Here is a 23,653-nt window from a genome sequence, read left to right as displayed (position 1 = left end):
TGTCAATTATTTGTTCTGTTACGTATCTTGTACGTCTTTTTTTTTTTTTTAAAGATTTTATTTATTTATTCATGAGAGACACACACACACACACAGAGAGAGAGAGAGAGAGAGAGAGAGAGAGAGAGATATGCAGAGACACAGGCAGAGGGAGAAGCAGGCTCCATGCAGGGAAAGCCTGATGTGGGACTCAATCCTGGGTCTCCAGGATCAGGCCCTGGGCTGAAGGCTGCACTAAACCACTGAGCCACCAAGGCTGCCCCATATCTTATCTAATTATGATTGTTATAAGCTCTTTGAGGCCTGGGTTTTACACTTCTTTACATCCCCTAGCACACTTAGCATGGACAGATGACTCTACAATATATGTACCTAACAGTTACTTTCTGCTTTCTGTCTACCTGGTGCTGTAATAAGCACTTTACCTGGATTAACTCATTTAATCCAGCCAACAACCCAGAGAGGTAGGTACCGCTACTTTCTTCCTTCTATAAGTGACAAAACTGAGACCCAAGGTCATATAGTTAGGGAGAGAGAGTCAGAATTCAACCCAAGCATTGTTACTCCAAGGCATGCATGAATCGGGAGGTCTTTCATTACCCTGTTCTCTTTTCATAAAATTTTTATTCAAGTATAAGACACACACAGAGAAAAGACAACATAAACCACATATTTAAAGTTCAATGCATTTTGGACATAGGGAAAAAAGCGACTATGGGGAGAGCGTGTCTCAACCATGCACTTGGACTCAGCTCCTTTATTTCCAACACTGAAGAAACTTAACATCAATTCCCCGGACCCTGAAAAGCTATTACAATTCCCCTGTATGGTAAAAACCACCAGATCAGGGTCTGCAGGCTTCCTTGTTATTTTATCAAGAGGAGAAAGAATCATCCTGATGTCACAAACAAATTGGTTATTTGTCCCTTCAACACTCACACTACTAGGTTCCTGGGTCCAAAATCGGTCATGATATCTCAAGCTGTAAGATAAAAGTTATATTGAGCAGGATGTTTGTTGTCAACCAAACCAGGAACCTTGGACAAGAGATGCTGGCTGAGAACACATGGCAGTACCCTCCTGGCAAGGAAGACTGGGATAAAGATATGTGGGAAGAGACCAGCACCCCCATTTGTCTGGGGGCATAGCCAACTACTGTGGCAACAACAGTCATGCAAGCAACATAGTTATGGGACAAAAGAGTAACCTGGCTGCAGGCATGTGTGTTCCCAAGTCTCTGCTGTATGTCCTGCCATGGAAAAACAATGAAAATGCCAGTAACTAAATATCTATCTCATCAAATGCCAGACCCTAGAAGACTCTTGCTTCTTCCTGCTACCAGTAGGTTTTTCTTTCTCCTGATTATAGGAAAGTAACCTGTTTGTGACTTTCTAACTGACAAATACCTTTTATATTTCCTCCCTACTTTGAGTCCTCACTCATTTGATGCAGGAAGGAACCCTCAAACTCAGAAGAACTATCTCAAAGCATCAATGTAGACAGCATGAGAAAAAAAATTTTTTTAATTAAGCTGAATGGGTTTTTACAAAATGAAGACACCTGGATAACTCATACACAGATCAAGAAACAGAACATGATCAACACCCAGAAAACCCCTTATTGCCCCCTTCTAGTCACTAACTGCACCCCTAACTCCCTCAGGGTATTGGCTATCCTGACTTTTCACATCATGTATTAATTTATTTATTACTGAACTTTATATAAATGAAATCGTATAGTATGTCTTCTTCATAGTCATAGGAGTCACCTTACTGCATGTGGTGTGTTAATTTGCATTTCTATATCATATTGAATTTTCTGTGTTGATGTGTATGGATGTGATATGATTTACCCATTCTGGTGTGGATGGACAGTTGATAGACTCCAGATTTCATTAATTATAGCTAGTGTTCTGTGAACATTCTTATATGTGCCTTTTGGTACATAATATGCATGCATTTTTCTTGAGTACATAACCAGGTATGAAATTGTTATGTCAGTAGTATGCAGTTAATCATACCAACTTACATTCCCATCTGCAGTCTTTGAGAGTTCTGCTCACTGTAAATCCTTGCCAACACCTAATATTGTCTGTCATTTTCATTTTATTTATTTATTTAAGATTATTTGAGAGAGTGTGTGTGCGTGGACACACGCACATGCACATGCCTATGAGTTGGGAAGAAGGTAAAGGGAGAGAATCTTCAAGCAGACTCTGACGAGTGTGGAGCCTGACATAGGGCTCGATCTCACAACCCATGAGATCATGACTTCAGCCAAAACCAAGTGTCAGATGCTTAACCAAATGAGCCACCCAGGTGTCCCCATGCCATTCTAGCTATGATGGTAGGTGTATAGTAGTGTCATATTGTGGCTTTTTTTTGGGCTTTCACTCATGCCTATGGAGTTGTACACCTGCTAGGCATTTGGATACCTTCTTTTGCGAGTACCTTTCCATTGGGTGGTCTGCTGTTTTGGAGTTGATGTGTAGGAGCTCCTTATATATTCCAGATAGGAGTTCTCTGTCAGATAAATCTATTGTATCACACCTTGAGCCAAAGGCAGATGCTCAACCACTGAGCCACCCAGATGCCCCTAGAAATTTTTTTAGAAGGAGAGTTTATTGGAAGGATATGGAGGGCCAGGGGAAGAGTGTGCTCAAAGAACTGAAAGAAAAGCAGAAATCAAGCTAAAAAGCCATACTCAGCAAGTGGGGAAGAACAGAATCTGGGTCTCTGGCAAGGACTCTCAGATGGTTTCTTCTAGTGCTGTCAACCATTTTCAGTTTCATTTCCTTTCCTAAAGAGTAAAATTCCAAGGAAAGAGCTTTGTGGTGGCTTAGCTTATTAGCTTGTGTGGCTTTGGGGAGGTGAGGGCCTTGCCTGGCAGCCCCACCAGTCAGTCTCTAAGAAGGCAGCTCCTAAAACATGCAGTTCAAACAAGACTCAAAAAGTTCTAACTATAAAGGAAAAATTTGATAAATTAGACAACATTGAAATTAAGACTATCTGTTTACCAGTAGGTACTATTCAGGGAGTTAAAAGCAAGCTATGTTGTGAGAAGAGATACTTTGGCTCAAGGCGTGATCCCAGGGTCCTTGGATCAAGTTCTGTTTTTTTTTTTTTTTTTTAAGATTTTATTTATTCATTATTCATGAGAGACACACAGAGAAGCAGAGACACAGGCAGAGCGAGAAGCAGGTTCCATGTAGGGAGCCCGATATGGGACTTGATCCCGGGACTCCAGGATCACACCCTGGGCCGAAGGCAGGCACCAAACCGCTGAGCCACCCAGGGATCTCCCCTCCTCACCCCCATGGAGTTCTGCATTGGGTTTCCTGCAGGGAGCCTTCTTCTCCCTCTGCCTGTGTCTCTGCCTCTCTCTCTGTATCTCATGAATAAACAAAATCTTAAAATAAAAAAATATAAAAATTCCTAATTAGCCAGAGTCTATTTCTGTTGCTTACAACCAAAGGATCCTACTGATTCCTTCATTTCCTTCATTCACTCTCTCTATATTGACAACCATACATTTTTATGTACGTCACTAAGCACAAAAGTAAAGCTTGACTAGTCACACTGTGCAAACAAGAACTTTCACCTTCTTGAAACTTAGTCTTCATCCTTTCAAGAGCAAAGTATGATTTTTAGAAACGATGACCTTTCTAACATCCCAGGGTTGGTTCTGCAATGACTCTCACATTAGGAAAAACAACAGCATTTCAAATCATTGGGTCCCACGAAAATGAAGAAGGGGAAATCTACCTACAACTGCACATTCTCCAATAAAGCAGACAATAAAAAGGTACAATAGAGCATTATCCCCTTAAGGTATCCAGCAAAGACAGCTCTGCAGCTGTGCCTAAGAATGATAATTACTATCTTTTTTTTGGCTGATGGCTATAATAATGAGTACTGATAAGTGGGAGAGCAAACAATACTTTGTGTAGAATATTATTTAAATAAGGAACACTTCTAAAAATTAAATTATCCTGAATAGGCAGCATGGCAGAAGGTAGTGACAATCTATAGAAATACTGTTATAGCTGGAAGGGTGTTTAGGGAATCATCTCAATAATCAGGTGCTCAGACCCTTCATGTTTCACAAAATAAGAACATGGGCCAACATTAACGAGAGAGATTTTTAAAAAAACAAACAGAAATTACACTTCCAAATGAATCTGACCTGGCAAGTTATACACATATTGCATTCATGCAATTTTAACATTAGGCCTTTCTGGATTGTAGCTTTTGGAAATGTTTCTAGAAACTATGGTGTTTTCTTCAGCATGACCTTAGTGGTGGCAAATCTTCCTTCCTTGAGGTTAACTGGGTTTGATTTCTCAAAAACATTCAAGACTCAGAGTCAAAGCTGGTGTGTAAATTTCTATAAATATATTTCCTTTTTTTAAAAAAAAGGGACAACACAACACAGTGTGAGCTTCGGAGTTAGAGAAATCTGTATTCTAGACACTTTCTGGTATATAATCTGGAACACATGACAGTTTACTTGAGTCTCAATTTCCTTATACATTCGGAGGGACTAATAGTCTTTCTGATGGGTGTGGTTGGTAAATGAGATACCGTATCTGAAGCTATTATATCTTTAGCTTTTATTACTGTGACTAAAGAAAGAGAATGCCTTTTGTCTGCTGAATGTAAATCGGTTCTGAAAGGACTTCACAAAAAAAGTTTACCAATTTTAGGCATCACCATTAGGGAGTGATAAGACTTGCAATGTCTCTGGAATTATGTAATCCAGCTCAGACCCAGAAATTATTGTTTTTTAAAAATTATTTAAGACCTAGAAATTATTTTTAAAAAGACTCTAAGAACAAAACACAATTATAGAGTCCAAGTACTAAAGTTGGAGCATTTACTCACAGCTGTGCCTCTTGGTGTTGGAGAACCTAGATCCTCATGCTCTAACTCTGAATCCATCCCTAGCAATGCCCATGAAGGAGCCCATGAAGAAAGGGGAGCTACTGGTGCAGGGAAAATTGAAAGAACTGAAAGAGGAAAAAGAAGTTCTCCAGGGAAACCAGACTCACCCGGAAGTCTTCTTTTACCCATAGTCATATACACTAAGGGACTATGGGAAGATCAGGGGCACAATGGCTGCTTTAATAGGCTGCATCTTCAAAATTCAGAGGGCAGTTTCTAGGGTGGTGCTAGTCAGATAGAACAGACTGGTCTTCTGATAGTCAAGCTTTATTTAGTTCAGGAACCTGATTAACAACCTTTCCTTAAAAAAAAAAATAAATTAAAAAAAAAAAAAAAAAAAAACAACCTTTCCTTTGTAGATGCCTAAAACCATACTGTGCTCTACTTCCATAGGAACAGAAATAGGTCATCAACCACCTAAAAAATCTACCTTGGGATCCCTGGGTGGCGCAGCAGCTTAGCGCCTGCCTTTGGCCCAGGGCGCGATCCTGGAGACCCGGGATCGAATCCCACATCAGGCTCCCGGTGCATGGAGCCTGCTTCTCCCTCTGCCTATGTCTCTGCCTCTCTCTCTCCCTCTGTGTGACTATCATAAATAAATAAAAATTTTAAAAAAAAATTTAAAAAAATCTACCTTGACCCCTTAGTGTCCTTATCAATAAAATGAGAAAAATCACACCTACCTCACAGTACTATGCAAATTAAATGAGATCTCATGAAAAGCATCATTATGGTGTTTGATGCATAGCAGCTCCCTGATAGGTAAGTAATTATTGGCTTTAAATGAAAAAGGAAATGTCAAATGTTGCATCTAAACCACTAAGAAGATAATCTATATAGATCAAGAGAAAAATTAAGTCTAACCTAGATAATTCTATAATTTGTTGTATCTTGGTTTTGAATAATTGCTATCTTGAGTGTATTTTCTCCAAATATCTTCTCTATTTTCTTGTTTATCTATATATCTTAAAATTTTCCTTAGTTAAAAGACTTAAAAATCACATAACCAATCATCCTCGAGAAAATCTATTCATAAATATCCATGTCTTGTGCTCTGTAGATCTGACCTTTTCTTTGAATTACAGAGCTAGAGGATGAGGTTCCATAGAGGATGGATATTCAATAGATGGATATCCTTCAATCAATCCTCTGGACCATGTTTAGTTTAGGGATCTGAATCTGTTTTGATCATGACTCTGTAAGAGCACAGATTTAGTGGCCAAGTTCTCCTTCAGACGAGAAAAACAGGAACTGTTCATTCTGTCACCAGTGCCTCTTTCGTGTAATAGATGTGTATTTCCATGGCTAGTCAGGGATAATGTGCCAAAGACAGGAAGAGACTGGGTCAAAGGTGTCATTATCTTGTTTGAGAATCCTCCACAGAGATGAGCACCTTTACATCCCAAAAACAATGGCTCTCAAATCGTTTGATGTCCATGGTCACTTTGGAAGAGCAATAAACCAAAAAGCACACATAGAGGACCCTGAATTAGGGTTGGAAGACCAGTCCTTCTGCCAGCAGAGAATTCATTTAATATCCTTGGGGCTCGGGGATCCCTGGGTGGCTCAGCGGTTTGGTGCCTGCCTTAGGCCCAAGGTGTGATCCTGGAGTCCCGGGATCGAATCCCACATCGGGCTCCCTGCATGGAGCCTGCTTCTCCCTCTGCCTGTGTCTCTCCCTCTCTCTGTCTCTCATGAATAAATAAATAAAATAGTTAAAAAAAAATATCCTTGGGGCTCAATTTCCACATCTGTACCACTGGGGGGCTTGGATTAGATAACCCTGATTTTGTCTAGTGTTAAAACTGTATAATCTATACCCACTCTTCCACTTTTTTATTGTGAGAGATAGCAATGGAAGTCACCCCACTTTCCCCAGAATGAAGAATAAAACATTGCTTTGATGAGACAAATGCAAGAAATAATAAAATATGAATTCATGTTAAAAATAAAAATATATACAGTGCCATCCTGCAGTCATTACCAGAGAGCTTCCTGCTCATTGTGTGATTAGCCTGCTGGCCATAGGCTCAGCCTCACCATCTATGGTAACGACACAACAGTATCTCTGAACCCTTGAGAAGGCTCAGAAAGCTTGATACTCGACCTGCTCTTTGGCTTTTTAAAAATGTTTCTCTCTAAATGCCAAATGGTTCAATGACTACTCCTGTCTTCCATGACCATGATCATCGTACTGGTACCACTGGTATCCCTACAGTGCTTGTTGTATTAGACATTAGTTCCTGGGGTGGGTTTGAGCTAGGATTTTAGCTAAACAGCAAGATATGTTGCATACTCAGAGAACAGGTAAAAGACCTAGAACTAGAATTTAGATTACCTGGAACTAGAACCTAGAACTCAGATTACCACCTCCTGGAAGACACAGCTGAATCCACATTCCTTTCTGCACAGCACCTACCTTTGTATCCGGCCATCAACAGGTAAAGAATCAGTATGGTATAATGGAAAGAGCAATGGAAGAAGAGTAGAAGAACAGGGGCACAGGTCTCCATCACCTCACTCCTGCCCAACCATCTCTCTCGCTCTGCTCTTCTCTCCCCACACCAGAATAGAACCCAGATATTGAGGGGTACCAAATGTCAAGGGGGTGTTTCTAACCCTGAAGGAGCAAAGAAGAAGAGAATAGGCTGAAATCTCATTGTCAGATTAAAAACAGTGACAACTTTTAAATGCACACTGTGTGCCAGGCACTGTGCAAAAACTTTCCTTAGATGATCTTATTTGCTTCCCACAAGTCTCCCATGAGAGAGACATTATTGACTCCACGTAAAGATGAAGTAAATGAGGCAACAGAGGTTGGATAACATGCCCAAGCTGTACAGGTAGGAAGTGGTAGAGTGGAGATTTAAGAGAAGCTTTGCCACTGAAAACAAAGGGATTTGCTTTGTAAAGAACTGTGTGAAAGTGCTTTTAGAAAGGGGCAAGTTCCCAGGGAAACCAAGAGACTGCTTGGAGCAGACCTTCTCTGGAACTAACTCGCAGAGGGACATCAGATAGGAAAGCACCACGTTCCCACATACTATCTTTGTTGAGTATATTTTTGTAAATGAAGGAGGAGCCAATTAACATTGCCTAGTGAGACCCGTGAGCCTGATGTCCTGGCTACTTGTCAACCTCACGCAGTTATTTCCTGGCCTTTGGCCAACATGGTATACCATACTGTCTCCGTCCAAGTAAGTGAAAAAGCAGAATGGACATATGTGGGGGTGGGGGTGTGTAGGCGCTAAGCCCACAGGCACACCTTGCATTCTTGGCTAAAATTCCTTCCTCCTCATAAAGAAGAGAGATTATGTGATTGTTTGAGTCATTCTTTTCTTCCTGGAATAGCTTTGGGAGGGATATGGTCTGACTGGGATCTAAGCTCCCAAGTGGACCAAGCATAAAGGCAGGCAAAGGGTTTTGGTGAGAAAGGGAAGCTGGGACAACTATGCAGGCAAAGGCTGTCCTCTGCCATGAAAGTGGAACTCTCTAAGAAGAGGAGCCAGAAGAGAAATTTTACCTTCTCTCAACCGTCCATACTTTCCACCTATACCCGTTCTCAAGATAAATTGAAGCTATTTGGCTTTTTGAAGCTAGAGATTTCATGCTTTCTGTAGAAACTTAATCAGTAAAACTCCCCTAAGTCATCCCCCTACAAACTGCAAACTCAGGCCAAAAGCAATTGTATTTCCTAATTCAATCAACTTCCCTTCACGCCTCCTGTACCTGGTTGATGAATACCCATCACTCCTCCAACCTAAGGAATTCCTGTTTTTCGCTCCCGGCAGCATCTAGTCTAGGCTTGCTGCTTAAATGTGCAATGGCTAGCTCTAGTTTCATGGTGCAAACACCTGTATTGATCATAACTGTACTGGTTTACAGGAACCCGCCAATCCTCTTACAAATCAGTATCCTTCTGGTTTTAAAATGCAAAGAGATTTCTGGAGCCGGGTCAACTTTTTGTGTGCTGATGATCACCTTTGGGTTGCAAACTCTTTGTGTTTCTATTACTCAACACTTTAGGTGGGAATTCTGTTTAAGAAACATGTCCTTCCTTATAAAGCTTATCAGTCAAAAAAGACACAGGCAAGTTAATTAAAAGACAGAACCCTAGGATTTCAATGCTCTTCTTTCTGTCTTATTCTCTTCCTTATTTCTCCATCCCTCTTTCTCTCTCTCTCTTTTTTTTTTTTTTTTTCCGGTCCACCACTTCCATCCTAGAACCTCCATCCAGGACTTTGCTTCAGTTCATGAATTCTGTCTCAAAAAAAACTAACCAGTCCAATCAAGGAAAACTAAAGCCTATCTTGTGATCAGATTAATGACAAGAGCTCAGGGATTTTTGTTTCAATTTCTTGCAGCCTATTTTGGGTATGCAGTGGGATGACAGAGAAACAGGAAAAGTAAATCTGAAGATTCTTAAGGGCAGAGACTGTCATGGAATCATCTTTGTATCCTCCGGAAAGGCTAATGCAGCATTGTTGAGTCTTTAGCAAATGTTTACTGAGTGGCTCCTATGCAAAGTCAATGGTGAACAAACCAGACTGGGAGCTTGCCACCCAGAATCCTGAGTCCCAGAATGAGAAAGAAAATTGATAAAAACAAAAAAACAGCCCCTCAAAGAAATGCATCATTACAAACTGTGCTAAGTGTGATGAAATAAGAGAACACCCTTAGCAGGGAGCATATGCCTGGAGTCCTGCTCTAGCCTGGGATACGTCTGGAAAAGGCTTCCCTGAGGAAGCAACACTTAAGGAGAGACCTAAAGCATGAGGAGGAGTAAAGGGAGCTGCAAATTATAACATCTTCAATAAAGCAAAGGCTTTTTTCTACTTGTCAAACAATTGGAGTACCACTTTTTTTACGTGTAGGAGAGATGTGAAGGACATGTTAGCATTGTCATCCACATCTTTCATTCCACACACAATGGATTGAAATCCCCACAGGACCTTCTCAAGGCCACTGGGACTAGGACTAGACCCCAGGGGCTGCTGGCTCCCAGCCTAAAACCCTCAGGACTATATCACAAGAACGGCAGTTTCAGTGCCCATACCAGACTGAAGTAGCAGAGCCGAGGGAACTCTGAGACTTAAAGAGCAAGAGCTTATCCCATATTCAAATGGTATATAGTAGGTTGGAGATAAAAGATTTTTAAAAGCGAACTTTTAAATTTTAGTTGTCTAAGGTTTTATCTGAGAGAGAGAGAACACATGTGCACACAAACAAGTGGGGTAGGGGTGATGAGGGTGGGGAGCGGAATCAGGTGCAAGGGAGAGGGAGAATCCAAGCTCAGCCTGGAGCCCAGAGCCCAATGCCTCAATCTCACCACCTTGAGATCACCACCTGAGCCGAAACCAAGAGTCAGTTTAACCCACTGAGCCATCCAGTCGCCCCTGAAATCAAAGTTTTAATAAAAGAACTCGTTCTGCTTCTGCAGAATGGCTGGATAGGTTTGGGTACTTCCAATCAAAATGTTTTTGTAACCCAGGGACAAAGAGGGAACCAGGCAGATTTCCCCATCTGTGTGCAAAGTGAAAACAGTACTGTGGCAATGCGGCCCAATCAATTCCAAGGTGATATTTAAGGTCTATGACTTGAGCCATTAGCCCAACAGGAACTACAATTAGCCTTAAACTCTAAGCTTAACCACACGTGAGAAGCAGCCCAGAGTTCACAGGGCAGTTTCTGAATGCCCGCGACCTCCTGGCAAGCTAATGTGGCCTAAGCACCTCTCCTCAGCAGCTTCCCCATCTTCATTCCTCTGTTTACAACACTGCTACACCAAGTGAAGACTAACACTTCCATTTCTCAGACTCGGTTTGCCCTTCCTTCTCAGCACACAACAAAGATGCAGAGTTGACCGGAAGGACTGCTTGAATACAGAAGGAGAAACCTACATTCTGGGCCACTCTGGCTTCTCAAACTTAGAAGTGAACACAACATGGGCAATCATCCAAGAGCTTCACTACCACCCTATTTATTAAGCAAAGAGAGAAAGAGAAAGGTTTCCAAAAGCTGCCAGAGGGCGTCTCTCTGAAGCGCGGGTCTCCTGAAGTAGGGAGGAAAAGATACTACAGGCTACCACTAAACCTCAAATCCTCCCCCACTTCACACCTCTTCCAGGGACAAAAGAGAGGAAATGTCCCTCCTATCAAAACAAGATCTCTCTTGGCCTCTCCAAGATTCTTAGCCCTTTGTGTTGGCCTCTTTGTCTCTGCAAAGGAGCTGCTTCATTGAAACATCATAGAACAAAACAAAAAACAAAAAAAAAACCCGTTGTCCCCCAGACAATGAAGTCGCCTGCACACAGGCATTTCCAACGTAGGCAGGAGGCAGGGATAAAGCCTGCAGAATTCTCAACCTGTTGCTATAGTAGCAGAAAGAATGTGATTCAAGCCACTCTGCTGAGATCCATATCCAAATCCCTCCAGCTCCCAAAGAGAACATTAACCCTTCATTGTCCCTTGCTGGGGGCAGAATCACCTGGGAAGAACCCTACACTTGTCTCAGGCGCTGGATATTGTGGTCTTAGCATCCACTCACCTGTGCATTCACCCATTATCTATTTATGTAGATTTTTATGCTGGCTCCTAGGTTTTCAGTGGTAAACAATGCAGATATGGCCCTTGGCACTGAGCAAGAGGAGGGGTAGGATATTAAACCATTGCTCAAATAACAACATATAATGCAGCATTCATGCTGTATGGGAGACACATGAGGTTTTCAGCAAAGCCATCATCAGAATGGAAACAACTTATCCAAGATAACCAGTTTATACATTAATTGTAGCAGATTACATATTCAGGGCGACTGTCATTATTTGATTGTTTGCATGGCTAATTTGACAAGAATTCCACTAAAAATGCCTATTCCAATCATATCATGCCTCCTACAAAGCATTTGTTTAAATGAGTTGTTTAATCACATCAGCCTTCCACATAAAATAGAAATCGCACTGTTTGTCAGAGAACCGCGGCAAGCAATCGCTGAACAGTCACTAGGCAACAGAAGTGGCAGGTGAGGGCTCAGAGAATACACGTAAGAAGCATAGTCACAAGAACCCTGCAAGGACGTCTATCTAAACGGTCCCCACCCCAATTTATTTCTGTGGTCAAGACAGTAACAAAGAGAATTTAGAAAGGATTTATAATCCAGCTAATTTCCCAAACACTGTATTGCAGAAATTTTATAGTATTGAACACTTCCTTGTTGGACTTCTTTATTTCCCATGGAACATAAGTACTAGGAGGGAAGGGTTTCTTAGGAAGATAAACCCATTAAGTAATGATATCCTCATATGCTTTTTGTAAAACAAGGCAGCATCGATCAGATTGCCAAGCAAAAGCAGAAAAACCAACAGGACAGGTTACTAATCTCTGACAGCTAAAAGATGTGGTTCCATTGAAGTTACATCATCTTTTGTACCTCAGTTTCTTCAGAGGTAAATCTGATACACTCTGGAGATCCAAAGGCACAGAATGATCAATAGCAATGCCTATACATCAGTGGCCTGAAATAAAGTACAGTCGACCTTTGAACAACCTGGGAGTTAGGGGAGCCAACACCCCACATCATGTAACCTAACCTGTTGATCAGAAGCCTTACTGAGAACTTTAAGAGTAAGAAATCCTTCCTTAAGAAAAACCACAAGGAAGAGGGGCACCTGGGTGGCTCAGTGGTTGAGCATCTGCCTTTGGCGCAGGTTGTGACTCTGGGGTCCTGAGATCAAGCCCCATGTTGGGCTCCCTTTTTAGTGTGGAGTCTGCTTCTCCCTCTGCCCCTCCTCCTGATTGTGCTTACTCTCTTTCTCAAATAAATAAAATCTTTTTTTTTTTTTAAAAGAAAAGAAAAAACATTTACAGTACTGTAAAAAAAATCCATGTATATGTGGACTTGTACAGTTCAAACTCCTATTGTTTAATGTTAACTGTACTCTGTTGTTATTCTTAGTAACACTATAAAACAGTTTCTGCCCCGGAGAATACTTAAGAAGCTCAATCATATTAAGCGCTCTTTTTATTTATTTATTTATTTATTTATGATAGTCATAGAGAGAGAGAGAGGCAGAGACACAGGCGGAGGAAGAAGCAGGCTCCATGCACCGGGAGCCCCTTGTGGGACTCGATCCCGGGTCTCCAGGATCGCGCCCTGGGCCAAAGGCAGGCGCCAAACTGCTGCGCCACCCAGGGATCCCGCTCAATCATATTAAGAACACTAGTGGGATGCCTGGGTGGCTCAGCGGTTGAGCGTCAGCCTTTGGCTCAGAGCATGACCCTGGTCCCAGAAATGAGTCCCACATTGGGCTCCCTGCAGGTAGCCTGCCTCTCCCTCTGTCTGTGTCTCTGCCTCTCTGTGTGTGTCTCTCTCATGAATAGATAAATAAAATCTTTAAAAAAAAGAACACTAGTTTCCCATTTCAACCAGAGCACAGGTCTTTCACCAAGCAATCAGGGACAGATGGGCCATCAGAAAGGGATTTTCACCCAAATCTCTTTTAACCACTGCAGCACTGGGCTAAGATTTAGGAAAAGGTCTCAAATGATCCGACTAGATGGAAGCTAGTTTCTTTTTGCCTGAGAAAGAAATGATGGTAGCAAACATGTTGTATGATCTAAAGAAAGAACTTCACCCTGACTTTGCAGTTTCTCTCTGCAAATCTCTATCTCCCTGGCCTTGGACAACGGATTTGACCATGTGACTTCCTTTGACCAACAGATGTTAACAGATCAATGACATACCCGGAGGCCTGAAATGAGCTTTTTCATTGTGGCTTATGCTTTTTTATGCCTGCCATCACCATGAGAAGAATGTGGCTAAGCTAACAGCCAATCCTAGGGAAAGGCTGAGGGACATGTTGAATAAAGCCACCCCCAACTAAGCCAAGATCTGGGAATTCTTCCCATCTTAACCTGCAGACAGATGGGTTAATAAAAACATACTACTGTAGGCTACTGAGATTTTGTGGTTGTTTGCAATGTAGCATTATTGTTGCAACAACTGATACAGGCACCAGAGTAAAAATTCACCTGTAGTTTGAGGTTCAAAACATTGTTTGTTTTGCTTTCTTAAGTAACAAGTAGATTTCTGATATTTCCTCCCCCATTAGACTCTAAAGTCCTCAAAGCAGGGTCCTATTACATCCTTAATGCCAAAGACTTATTCATGGACTTATACCATGTTCTAAATCTCAGGGGATACCATAGTAAACAACATACAAGCGCAGCCATCAATCTGCACCTGTGAACTTTCCCCATCTAAGATCAGGTCAATGTAGATTGCCCAAGATGATTACAAAGTTTACTTATGTGGCTCGAAGGAGATCAAATCAGTAATGGACTCTGAACCACTAGAGTGCTGTTTGCCTAAGTACAGAGGAACTGGAATCTCTGCATCTTTTAGTAATGGAAGGGAGCAACAAGATCAGTGGCTTATTGGTTTTCAATCCTAGGCAATCACTAGAGCTTTCTACATTACAGATTCCTCATCCCCAAGTATAGATATTTAGTCGAATAATCTGACATAAGGCCCAGACATGTGTTGTTAAAAAGGTCTCAAAGTAAAGCTGATGATCACAAGAATTGGAAATGCTCCCCATCTTATAGAACCCCTCCAAGCACTGCTGAATTTCTTAGGCTGAGTTGCACTAAGCATTTGTAATGACGTTAACAGATCAAAATGTGTGGAACGCCTGGGTGGCTCAGGGGCTGAGTGTCTGCCTTCGGCTCAGGACGTGATCCTGGAGTTACGGGGTCGAGTCCCACATCCAGCTCCTACATGGAGCCTGCTTCTCCTCCCTCTGCCTGTGTCTCTGCTTCTCTCTGTGTCTCTCATGAATAAAAAAATTAAAAAAAAAAAAAAAAAACACAGACCAGAATGTGAACACAGATGCACCATCTCCAGGTAACCACATGAATTTATTAGCTGTTGTTAGCCTAAGAAACCATTCCAAAACTCAGTAGCTTGAAAAAGAGGCACTCAAGGATTGCTCCTGAGTCTCTGGATCAGCTCATGTGATCTCTGCTGGGCCCACTCTTGTGTCAGGTCAGCTGGCTGGTCTAGGATATCCTCAATCACATATCTGGTATAAAATCACCATCAGCTGGGGAGACAAGGGTCTCTGGGCCACAGCAACTGAGTCTAGGAGTGTCCACAGGGTAACCAGGCTAGATTCTAGGTAAGCAAGCAGAAATGTATGAGGCCGCTTAAGACCTACACTGGGGACTGACTGGTACCTATGCACACCTTCACTTCTGCATAATCTACTGGCCAGAGTAAGTTACAAGGCCTAGCCCAGATTCAGGGGCAGGGTAAACAGACTCTACCTCTTGATAAGAGGAGCTACAAAGTCATTATCACAAGAGACTAGCTTCAAAGTCTATCATACAACCGAAGGGAGAGAAGGTTACCTTAAGCCAAATACGATTTCTAAGAATAGGCCAAAGTTTTCACCTAATCTCAAAAATTTATACAATCCTTAAGGTGAAGTTTCATCTGATATTCCTCATTTCTATTCCTGCCTACATACACATACCTAACTTATTCCTCAAGACCTCAGCCTCAAAGGAAAGCAAAAGATATCTATTTCTTCTCTGCACTATTTATCATCCTTTGAGGTTCTTTTTTTTTAATAATAAATTTATTTTTTATTGGTGTTCAATTTGCTAACATACAGAATAATACCCAATGCTCATCCCGTCAAGTGCCCACCTCAGTGCCCGCCACCCAGTCACCCCCACCCCCGCCCTCCTCCCCTTCCACCACCCCTAGTTCATTTCCCAGAGTTAGGAGTCTTCCATGTTCTGTCTCCTTTTCTGATATTTCCCACTTACTTTTTCTCCTTTCTCCTTTATTCCCTTTCACTATTATTTATATTCCCCAAATGAATGAGACCATACAATGTTTGTCCTTCTCCGATTGACTTATTTCACTCATCCTTTGAGGTTCTTAAAGATGATGTGGATGACATGCAATCCTTATGAGGACTTGTTCAGGGCGAGTCTCTCTGCCATGTCTCTTCTTTTATAGGATGTGCCTACAGATGAATATGACTAAATGATCATCAGAGCTACATCCTGCAAAGGTCTCCACAGCATTAATAGGAGGAGGACCAATGCGTAAGGAATATTGCAGGAAAAAAATAACACACTAGCCCGGAGGAGCAGGAAACTGGCGCTTACTGAAGATTATAGGCTGAGGCTAATTATATTCTAGCCTCCAGCTGCTTCACTCCCTCCACTCCCCCATTTCACTCACCATGCTTCACTGTACCTACTTAGAAAGTGCTCAGAAAGGACAGTGCCTGAATCCACGACTTTGTCCTCTACTCACACCCTAAGATGTATGTAGCCTGGCTGGAATGCAGCAGGAGTTATTACAGCATCCTTACAACTAAGGTGTTGCTTTCTATTTTTTATTTATTTTTTTGGTTATTTCTACTTAAATTCTCTAAACACCTACTTGTGTAGTTTGGGACAGGAGGGGATGGTAGGGAAAAGAATCGCAGCACCAGAAAACATAGGATGGCAGAGAAGTGGCCAGGGCTGGGTAATGCCTGGAGGCTCTTTGAAGCAATGTGTCAAATGGAAGGAGAAAGCACGTGCTGCTCACACACAAGGTTGTCTTAAGTGCCTATTTGGTTCCCATTTATATGGCCAATTTTCACTCTGCTTGGTATCACTGATCAAGAGACTAAGCCACAGGAGTGCATGAAAAACACAACGAAATGAAAAGTAATGCTAAATTCACCATACAGATGCCTCAGAAAAGCCAAATTCAAGAAGATATTGCATTTAATTTAATTTGAGAAGAAACTCTACAAAGCTCTGAAAATGTGCAGAACAGGCTATCAATAGGAGGAAACACTGCCCACTCTCTTCTAAACTGTCTTCTGCTCCCAGGCACTGGATCCAGGGGTCAAGCAGGTGTGGCAGGGCCAGTGATGTTTTAGTTTGTTTGTTTTTTAAAGATTTATTTATTTGAGAGAGAGAGAGAGAGAGAGAGAGAGGGCACAAGTGGCAGAGGCTGATGGAGAATCACTAGCAGACTCCCTGCTGGGTGAGAAGCCTGACACAGGGTTCCAACCCATGACCCTGAGATCATAACCTGAGTCTGACACTAAACTGCGCCAACTCAGGCGCCCCATGGGATAGTGATGCTTTATACCTGAACGTGTAGTAACCAAACTGTAAACGCTCACAAAGGCTAGAACTGCTATCAGTGCTGTTAACTCCATGGGCGGCTTGGAGTGGCATCTGCTTGTTTTTCAATCACAACTGAACAGAGTCACAAATATAAATCTCACATCACCAGGTAAAATCACCAGAAAGGTTCCCACCCCCATCTTCTGCTCACTCAGCAAAAAAGTAAGTGGCATTCTTGGTTTTTTAATGAGCTGGCTGATGGGGCTGCAGTCAGACTGTGCTTTTTGATTAATTAGCTAAGGGGAAAATTAAATTGTAAGAAAGCAAACTACTGGCATTATCAGCACAGAAATGCGGATAATGACGATGAAGAATTACTGATTTCTTTTCAGAAAAAGATATAATACCAGAAGAAGAGTATGCAATTTTTTTTTAAGATTTTATTTATTTATTTGAGACAGAGCAAGAGATAGAGGGAGAACACGAGTGGCAGAGGAGGGGAGCAGGAGAGAGGGAGAAGCATACTCCCCAAAGAGCATGGAGCCCGATGTGGGGCTCGATACCAGGACCCCGGGATAGTGACGTAAGCAGAAAGCAGATGCCTGACTGACTGAGCCATCCAGGTGCCCCAAAGGCTATGCAATCTAAGAAGGGGATTTTCATCCTGCTTGTGCTCCTTCCCCCCACTTCAACATACATACACACACGCACACACACTCCCTCCAACTTCATACCTTCCTTGGTACACTACTTTTTAGGGCTACTTTTTACTGCTGCTCTAAAAACCTAGCTATGTGAAGTACAGGTTGTTCTCATAGAAAATCCCTACGTTGCCTGCACAGTGGTGCCAGGGATGAAGCCATGCTGCATTTGCAGGGACACCCGGGCACAGGGCAAACTTCCCCATGTATCATGGGAGTGCCTCAGCTTTGGGCAATTTCTACTGCAGTTTCTGCACCATTCTCCTATAAAACCCCTTAGCTCAGCATCCTCACACTCCAATGTAACCACAGTGTAATTCCTCGTGGCTGCTAAAGAAACGGGGCCATCTCAAATACACTATAATATCGTGGTATCAAATTCACATTATACATAGCTTTATCTTTCCTACAACCTTTTTCCTGAAATCTCCCCAGGTACTAAAGTCTAGGCTAGGCCAGGAACCAGAGGCAGCGCTCTAGTCCCTCACATACCAGTGCAATCAACGGCTTGTGTTTAGAATAAATATTTGAAACTCAGAAGCCTGTTAACAATGCAGTGCTTGATTACTTTGAATTACTCTCACCCACAGCAATTGAGGGAGAAGTCTTTGGCACCAGCCCCATGCAAAAAAACCTGCTTCCCAGCGTGCTCCATTTGCCTTCCAACACTCCCCTCAAAGAAGTCTCAACACACTGTACAAAGATCTCAGTTTTCTCCCTTAAATACCACATGAATCCCACATTGAAAATTTGACTTTCTTCTTCTCAGAGCACCACAGATTGACTTCAATACTTCTATGTTCATATATATTTAATTAGACCAACTTATCTTGTAACTCTCTTATTCAAACCCCTCTGCTAGCATCTTTCAGCACTGAAATCCTTCTAAAAAGCCTTTCCGTTTGCCCCTTTTGAGACAAAACGTCATCTTGGTCTATTTTAAAGCTATAGTAACAAGCTACTTTTCAATTAGTACAAGTGCCCATGTATTAAAATGGCCACAATCCTTAGCACTTTCCTCCTTCAAAACCTATCTGGTAAATAAAGTCTTTCTTTCTTTCTTTCTTTCTTTTTTTTTTTTTTAAGAGGGCCAAAAGGGTAAACTATACTAACCAGAAGTAATTAGTATGTTAAGTTTTGTTTCAAGGCCAGGCTATCAGGTTACAAGTTCTAATAAACCCTGCTGGGGGAAGACAGCCCTTTGTCTTGGGCCTACAGAGAACTAAACCAATCAACCAAAAAAAAAAAAAAAAAAAACTTTAATCCCATCAGAAAGTCTCCCATCTAAACACAACTGAAAAGAAAAGCCAACACCAAAGCAAATAAAATGAATGAAGTGGACCTGCTGCGGGCAGCCCTTACCATTGGGAGCAGAGGCCCCCTCCGGACCCTTGCAGGGGCTCTGGCTCTTCCTGGGGTAGGGTAAGGGTGGCGAGGGGTCCAGGCCCTGGGTGCAGGTAGAGGTATGCTCCGTGCATGCTTGAACAGGACTCACCGCCGTCTGCCTGCCTGTCTGCCACTCCGTCCTCTCGTCTGGGTGGGAAGGGCCAAGATGGAAAAAAAAATGTGCAGGTTACTCACTGGCCTTCCCAGGCGGGCACACCCAGGAGGAGGGAGAGGCCAGGCACAGACAGGGAGATTCTTCAGAGGCTGTGCCTGAGATCTTGCTTCTGATTCCTTTTGTTAATACTTCCTGAACTTTAAACTCAATCTGCACAAGCACGGGTATTTTGGGGGAGGCAAATAACACTCGGGTAATTAGATTCCAAGAGCTTTGTGCAAAGGTTACTTTGAGAAGGCAATGCTTTAGTGCACATGCTTTTAAATTTAACCCTGAAATATGTTTCCACCGTGGCTGAGCATTAACACTAGCATAGGAAATGAGAGCAAGGGGCAACCTCAGTGCAGATCCTGGAAAGGCCCAGAGCAGGTAATCCTGGGTATGATTTAGACAAAGAATTTCTCTCTTTTTTTTTTTTTTTGGCTCTAACTTTTAGAAAACAGGATTCTCAACAGTCTCCCAGAGTTGGTGAACCTTCTCTTGGACACAAGACACATTCTTGAAAGAGGTATCCAGAGATCACGATTTTAGAAAAAGATTCCCATTGAAGATGCAAGAACTTGTTACCTGATAGCCTAGCCTCTGCTAAATCCTGAAATACAGGCTTTTATAAATGGCGGGATCCTTCAGCAATGTGTCTGTATTTCAGCAGAAGGAGATGGAGAGATGGAGCCAAGGGTGAGGAGGAGGAAACTAACTCCTATAGACCAGGTGCTTCTCTCATTTAATCCTGCAAATGCCTTTATGAGGGCGGTATCCTTCTTCCTCTTTCACATGTGAGCATACTGAGACTAGGGGGTTAGGCAACCTGACTAGGGCTCAGCCAGCTGGGGAGTGAAAGATCCAGGTCTACCTGAATCTAAGACCCAGACTCATCACACCACACCACACCACCAGGTATGTCACCCACAATTCCTGAAGAACTAGTCATCTTTTTTTCCACTTGTAGTTGACCTAAGGCTAGGTTACCTTTTCTTAAATTTTTATACCAGTTCCATTACTGATATGCCATGAAATATAATTCTGCAGGATAATAACAGGTATAACAATGGTTAAGAAGAATATTCTGTATAGGTTTCTTTTTGGTAGCTTTTCACAATCTTTAGCATACTAACATATATTGTGAATCTCCAAGCCTAGGACTTATTGTGCCATGGATCCTTTCCCAAAGCCTTTTTGAATTCAGAATGGGACTGTCAGGAATTTCTTAGGAATCTGCTTTAGAAATTTTTATACATATGAAGCATACATGAACACCCTTTTAAAAATAACACATCTGGATTAAAGCATATCCATGATATGTTATTTGGTACTTAAAAAATCTTAATGTAGTTGAAATTTTCCATATCAGAATAGAGAATTGCTACTGATAAATCAGAGCCACGAAAAGTAAAAGGTAGATCTATAATAAGGAATTAGTGCTTTATAAAAGGGTCCCCTATGTGAGTCACAATCCATCAGAATGCCCAGCCTAGCCTCCCCTTCTAGCTCTGTGTAGTAACCTCCACACTTGATATTCATGTTTATAATGCGAAGGATCTAAAATATCACAGGTTGTTATAAGGATCAATAACAATGATGACAATGACACTCCAGCCACCATTTATTGAGCAGCTACTCTGTGTCAGGCACTTCTCTTAATGCTTTCTGTGTATTAATTTGACTAAGCCTTGCTCCCAACGATCCTGTGAAGTAGGTATTACTCATTAGCCCACTTGGAGATTGAAAGAGCCATCTCAACCTGCATATCCTGCACATAAGTTCACAACAAATGCTTGAAGTTGTATTAAGTAAACGTGATGTCAGCAACCCTGATCGTTGCCACAATGTACTTCTCAAATTGGCATTATAAAGTGGATCACATTATTCCCTTAAGAATAATGTCATTATTAGGCATTCTGTTCCCAAACCTCACCTTGGCTAAAATCTTATAAATACAGAACTACAACAAAACTACAACAAATCTTATAATCATTCAAAAAAAAAAAAAACAAAATGAGGTTCCATCGCTCAAAGATTTTGAGAGATTGGCTCCTACAACCCCTCCTTTTTACTGATCAATGAAATCAAATTGAGAAAATATGTGGGTCTTCTCTAACGGTACATACCTTGTATGATTGTCACACTGTCTCACCCATGAAATAATTTTTAAAGGTGCATACATTTCAACCCCATACGATGGCTTAAGGGACTCCAACATCTCTGTATATGCAAAAGATACTATATCACAAATCTGACATAATATACAAGTTAGAACAAGCACTGAACATTTAATTAGAAGTAGCTTTCCTTGCCTTAGAATTTAAAAGGTCATTTGAGGAATGGTTTGACTGACTCATTTCTCTTATAAAAACTCTCTAGGGATAATATGAATCGATACTAGCTTATTCTCTCAATATATATTTCTGTAAAAACCATAAGTCTTCAAAATTAGTCCACTGGGCACTTTTCCCCTTAACACGGTAGCAGAAGCATCTTTATAGTTTGAGACATCATTCCAGGCCTCCTTAGCTTTGATTCAGGATGCCTATGCTTTGATGTGATCCTCCTGCCAAACTCACTCACTCTCTCTCTCTCATTTTTCCCCCCCTCCTCATCTACCTTCTTAAGTAAGGAAAGCCTGGAAGGTGAGAGGGGCAGACTGAGAGAAGAAGAGAGATTCATATTTCTTTACTGTGGATTTAGCTGAGTGGACACTATGCATTTTATGCTAAGGGTTTTTTTTTAAAAAAAAAAAAAAAAAAGGCATGGACCTCTCTTTCTCCTCCAGCTCTGACTCTCACACCCAGCTTAGACTATACCTCTCTGCCTAGAATACAGGAGGAGCTTATTCATTTGGGGGTATTTGTCCCCTATCCTGTTAATGTCCAATGCATTATTTCTTATTCTCAACTACATTCTGCAGTGACCATCCTTGCAGAAAGAAGTCTACAGCAGGTACAGATAGTGCAGCCCTGCTCTGACATACACACACATTTAAAAGACATTAAATGCTTGCTTTGGCTACTCAGCCATTAGGAGCTGGGAGGGAACAACAGTGCTTGACTGCATCCAAGACAGGGCTTGGGTCAGTCTACTTATGTTCTGATGGAGTCCTAGGTCAGAATTCCAGTTTCCTGGTCTCTTGAATGAGGAAAATATCATCTACCTCGTAAGGCTGTGATTGAAGATTAACTGTAAAACATTTTGTAAACAGCTGAGCACCACATAAATATCAGGTAGTGACCATCACTGCATCTGGCTCTCTAAATGCATTGGTGGTGGAGCGTGATAATTGCTTTAAAAGTGGAACCAAGTTGTTTCTGCTGTTCATGATCCATGGCCTACTCAGCAGCTGTTTCCAAGGTAGGTCCATCAGGATACTAACTAGCAGGTGAGCGCAATGCTAGCAGAAAATGGACCAGCTTATTTTCAGGGAAAAACATTTTCCTTATTTTCCTCCATTCTTCCTGCTTTATCAGACCTTCTGAACTACTTACTTTTAGCATAATTATAAAACTATTTTTAAACTTTTTATTATAAAAAATTTGAAACATAGATAAAAGTGGAGACAAAGGTGAAACAAACCTCCACATATACATCACCAGCTTCGACAATTACCAAGTCATTCAAATCTTGTTTCACCTATTTCTTTACCTGCTCTGGATTATCTTGAGGCAAATTCCCAGGATCATATCATTTTATCTATAAACATTTTTGCGTCTATCTCTAAAAGGTAAGGATTCTGTGTGTAAACATAACCAAAATATTATGACATCCAAAAGGGAACTATAATTACTTAATATCCAATATCCTGTCAGTATTTAAATTTCTCCAAATCTGTTAAAGATTCTTTTTTTGGTACTTTGTTCAAACAATTAGGCAACTGATTTATAAATATTGTCTTTTTTCATCTAAAGCTTCTTTTTCCACCTTTATTTTTTTCCTTGCAATTTACTGGATAAAATTCTTTTATCATACAGATTGTCCCACAATCACATTTTGATTTGGTGTGATTTAATATGTTCCTCTGCCCCTATATTTCCTGTGAATTCACAGTTAGATCTAGGGACTTGATCAAATTCATTATTTGATTTTTAGATAGAATAGTTGATAGGCATTCTTATGTACCTCCATCAGGAAGTAACTCATATTTGATAACCTCTGGTTTTGGGCACTTAGCAGTGCATAATTAGCAGCTGTCGAGAATCAGTGTCTAGATATTTCATGGGGACTAGAAAACGATGATTTTCTCCCATTATTTCCCCATTGATTAATTAGGATGCTATTATTATTATTATTAAAAGTTTATATTGATAGAAATGAAAG

The 23,653-nt window shown here is 41.4% G+C and overlaps 1 protein-coding gene and 1 pseudogene across 8 annotated transcripts in view; one reads left to right on the top strand and one right to left on the bottom strand.

Moving 5' to 3' along the window:
• The window catches only part of STON2 (stonin 2), a 144,251-nt gene that overhangs the window by 41,213 nt on the left and 79,385 nt on the right, over window positions 1-23,653 (bottom strand). For 7 of the 8 annotated variants that reach the window (XM_041758817.1, XM_041758819.1, XM_041758820.1 and 4 more), the window contains one exon: window positions 19,147-19,317. The exons of the other annotated variant lie outside the window; for it this stretch is intronic. In XM_041758817.1, coding sequence (XP_041614751.1) covers window positions 19,147-19,317 — 171 coding nt within the window. The remainder of the gene's footprint in view (window positions 1-19,146; window positions 19,318-23,653) is intronic. 8 annotated transcript variants of the gene reach the window in all.
• LOC121493275 lies at window positions 737-1,540 on the top strand (annotated as a pseudogene).

This window comes from Vulpes lagopus, chromosome 6, assembly GCF_018345385.1.
Source record: "Vulpes lagopus strain Blue_001 chromosome 6, ASM1834538v1, whole genome shotgun sequence".
Lineage (NCBI taxonomy): Eukaryota > Metazoa > Chordata > Mammalia > Carnivora > Canidae > Vulpes > Vulpes lagopus.
Note: the sequence above shows the minus strand (reverse complement) of the source record. Positions and strands in the feature narration are given on the sequence as shown.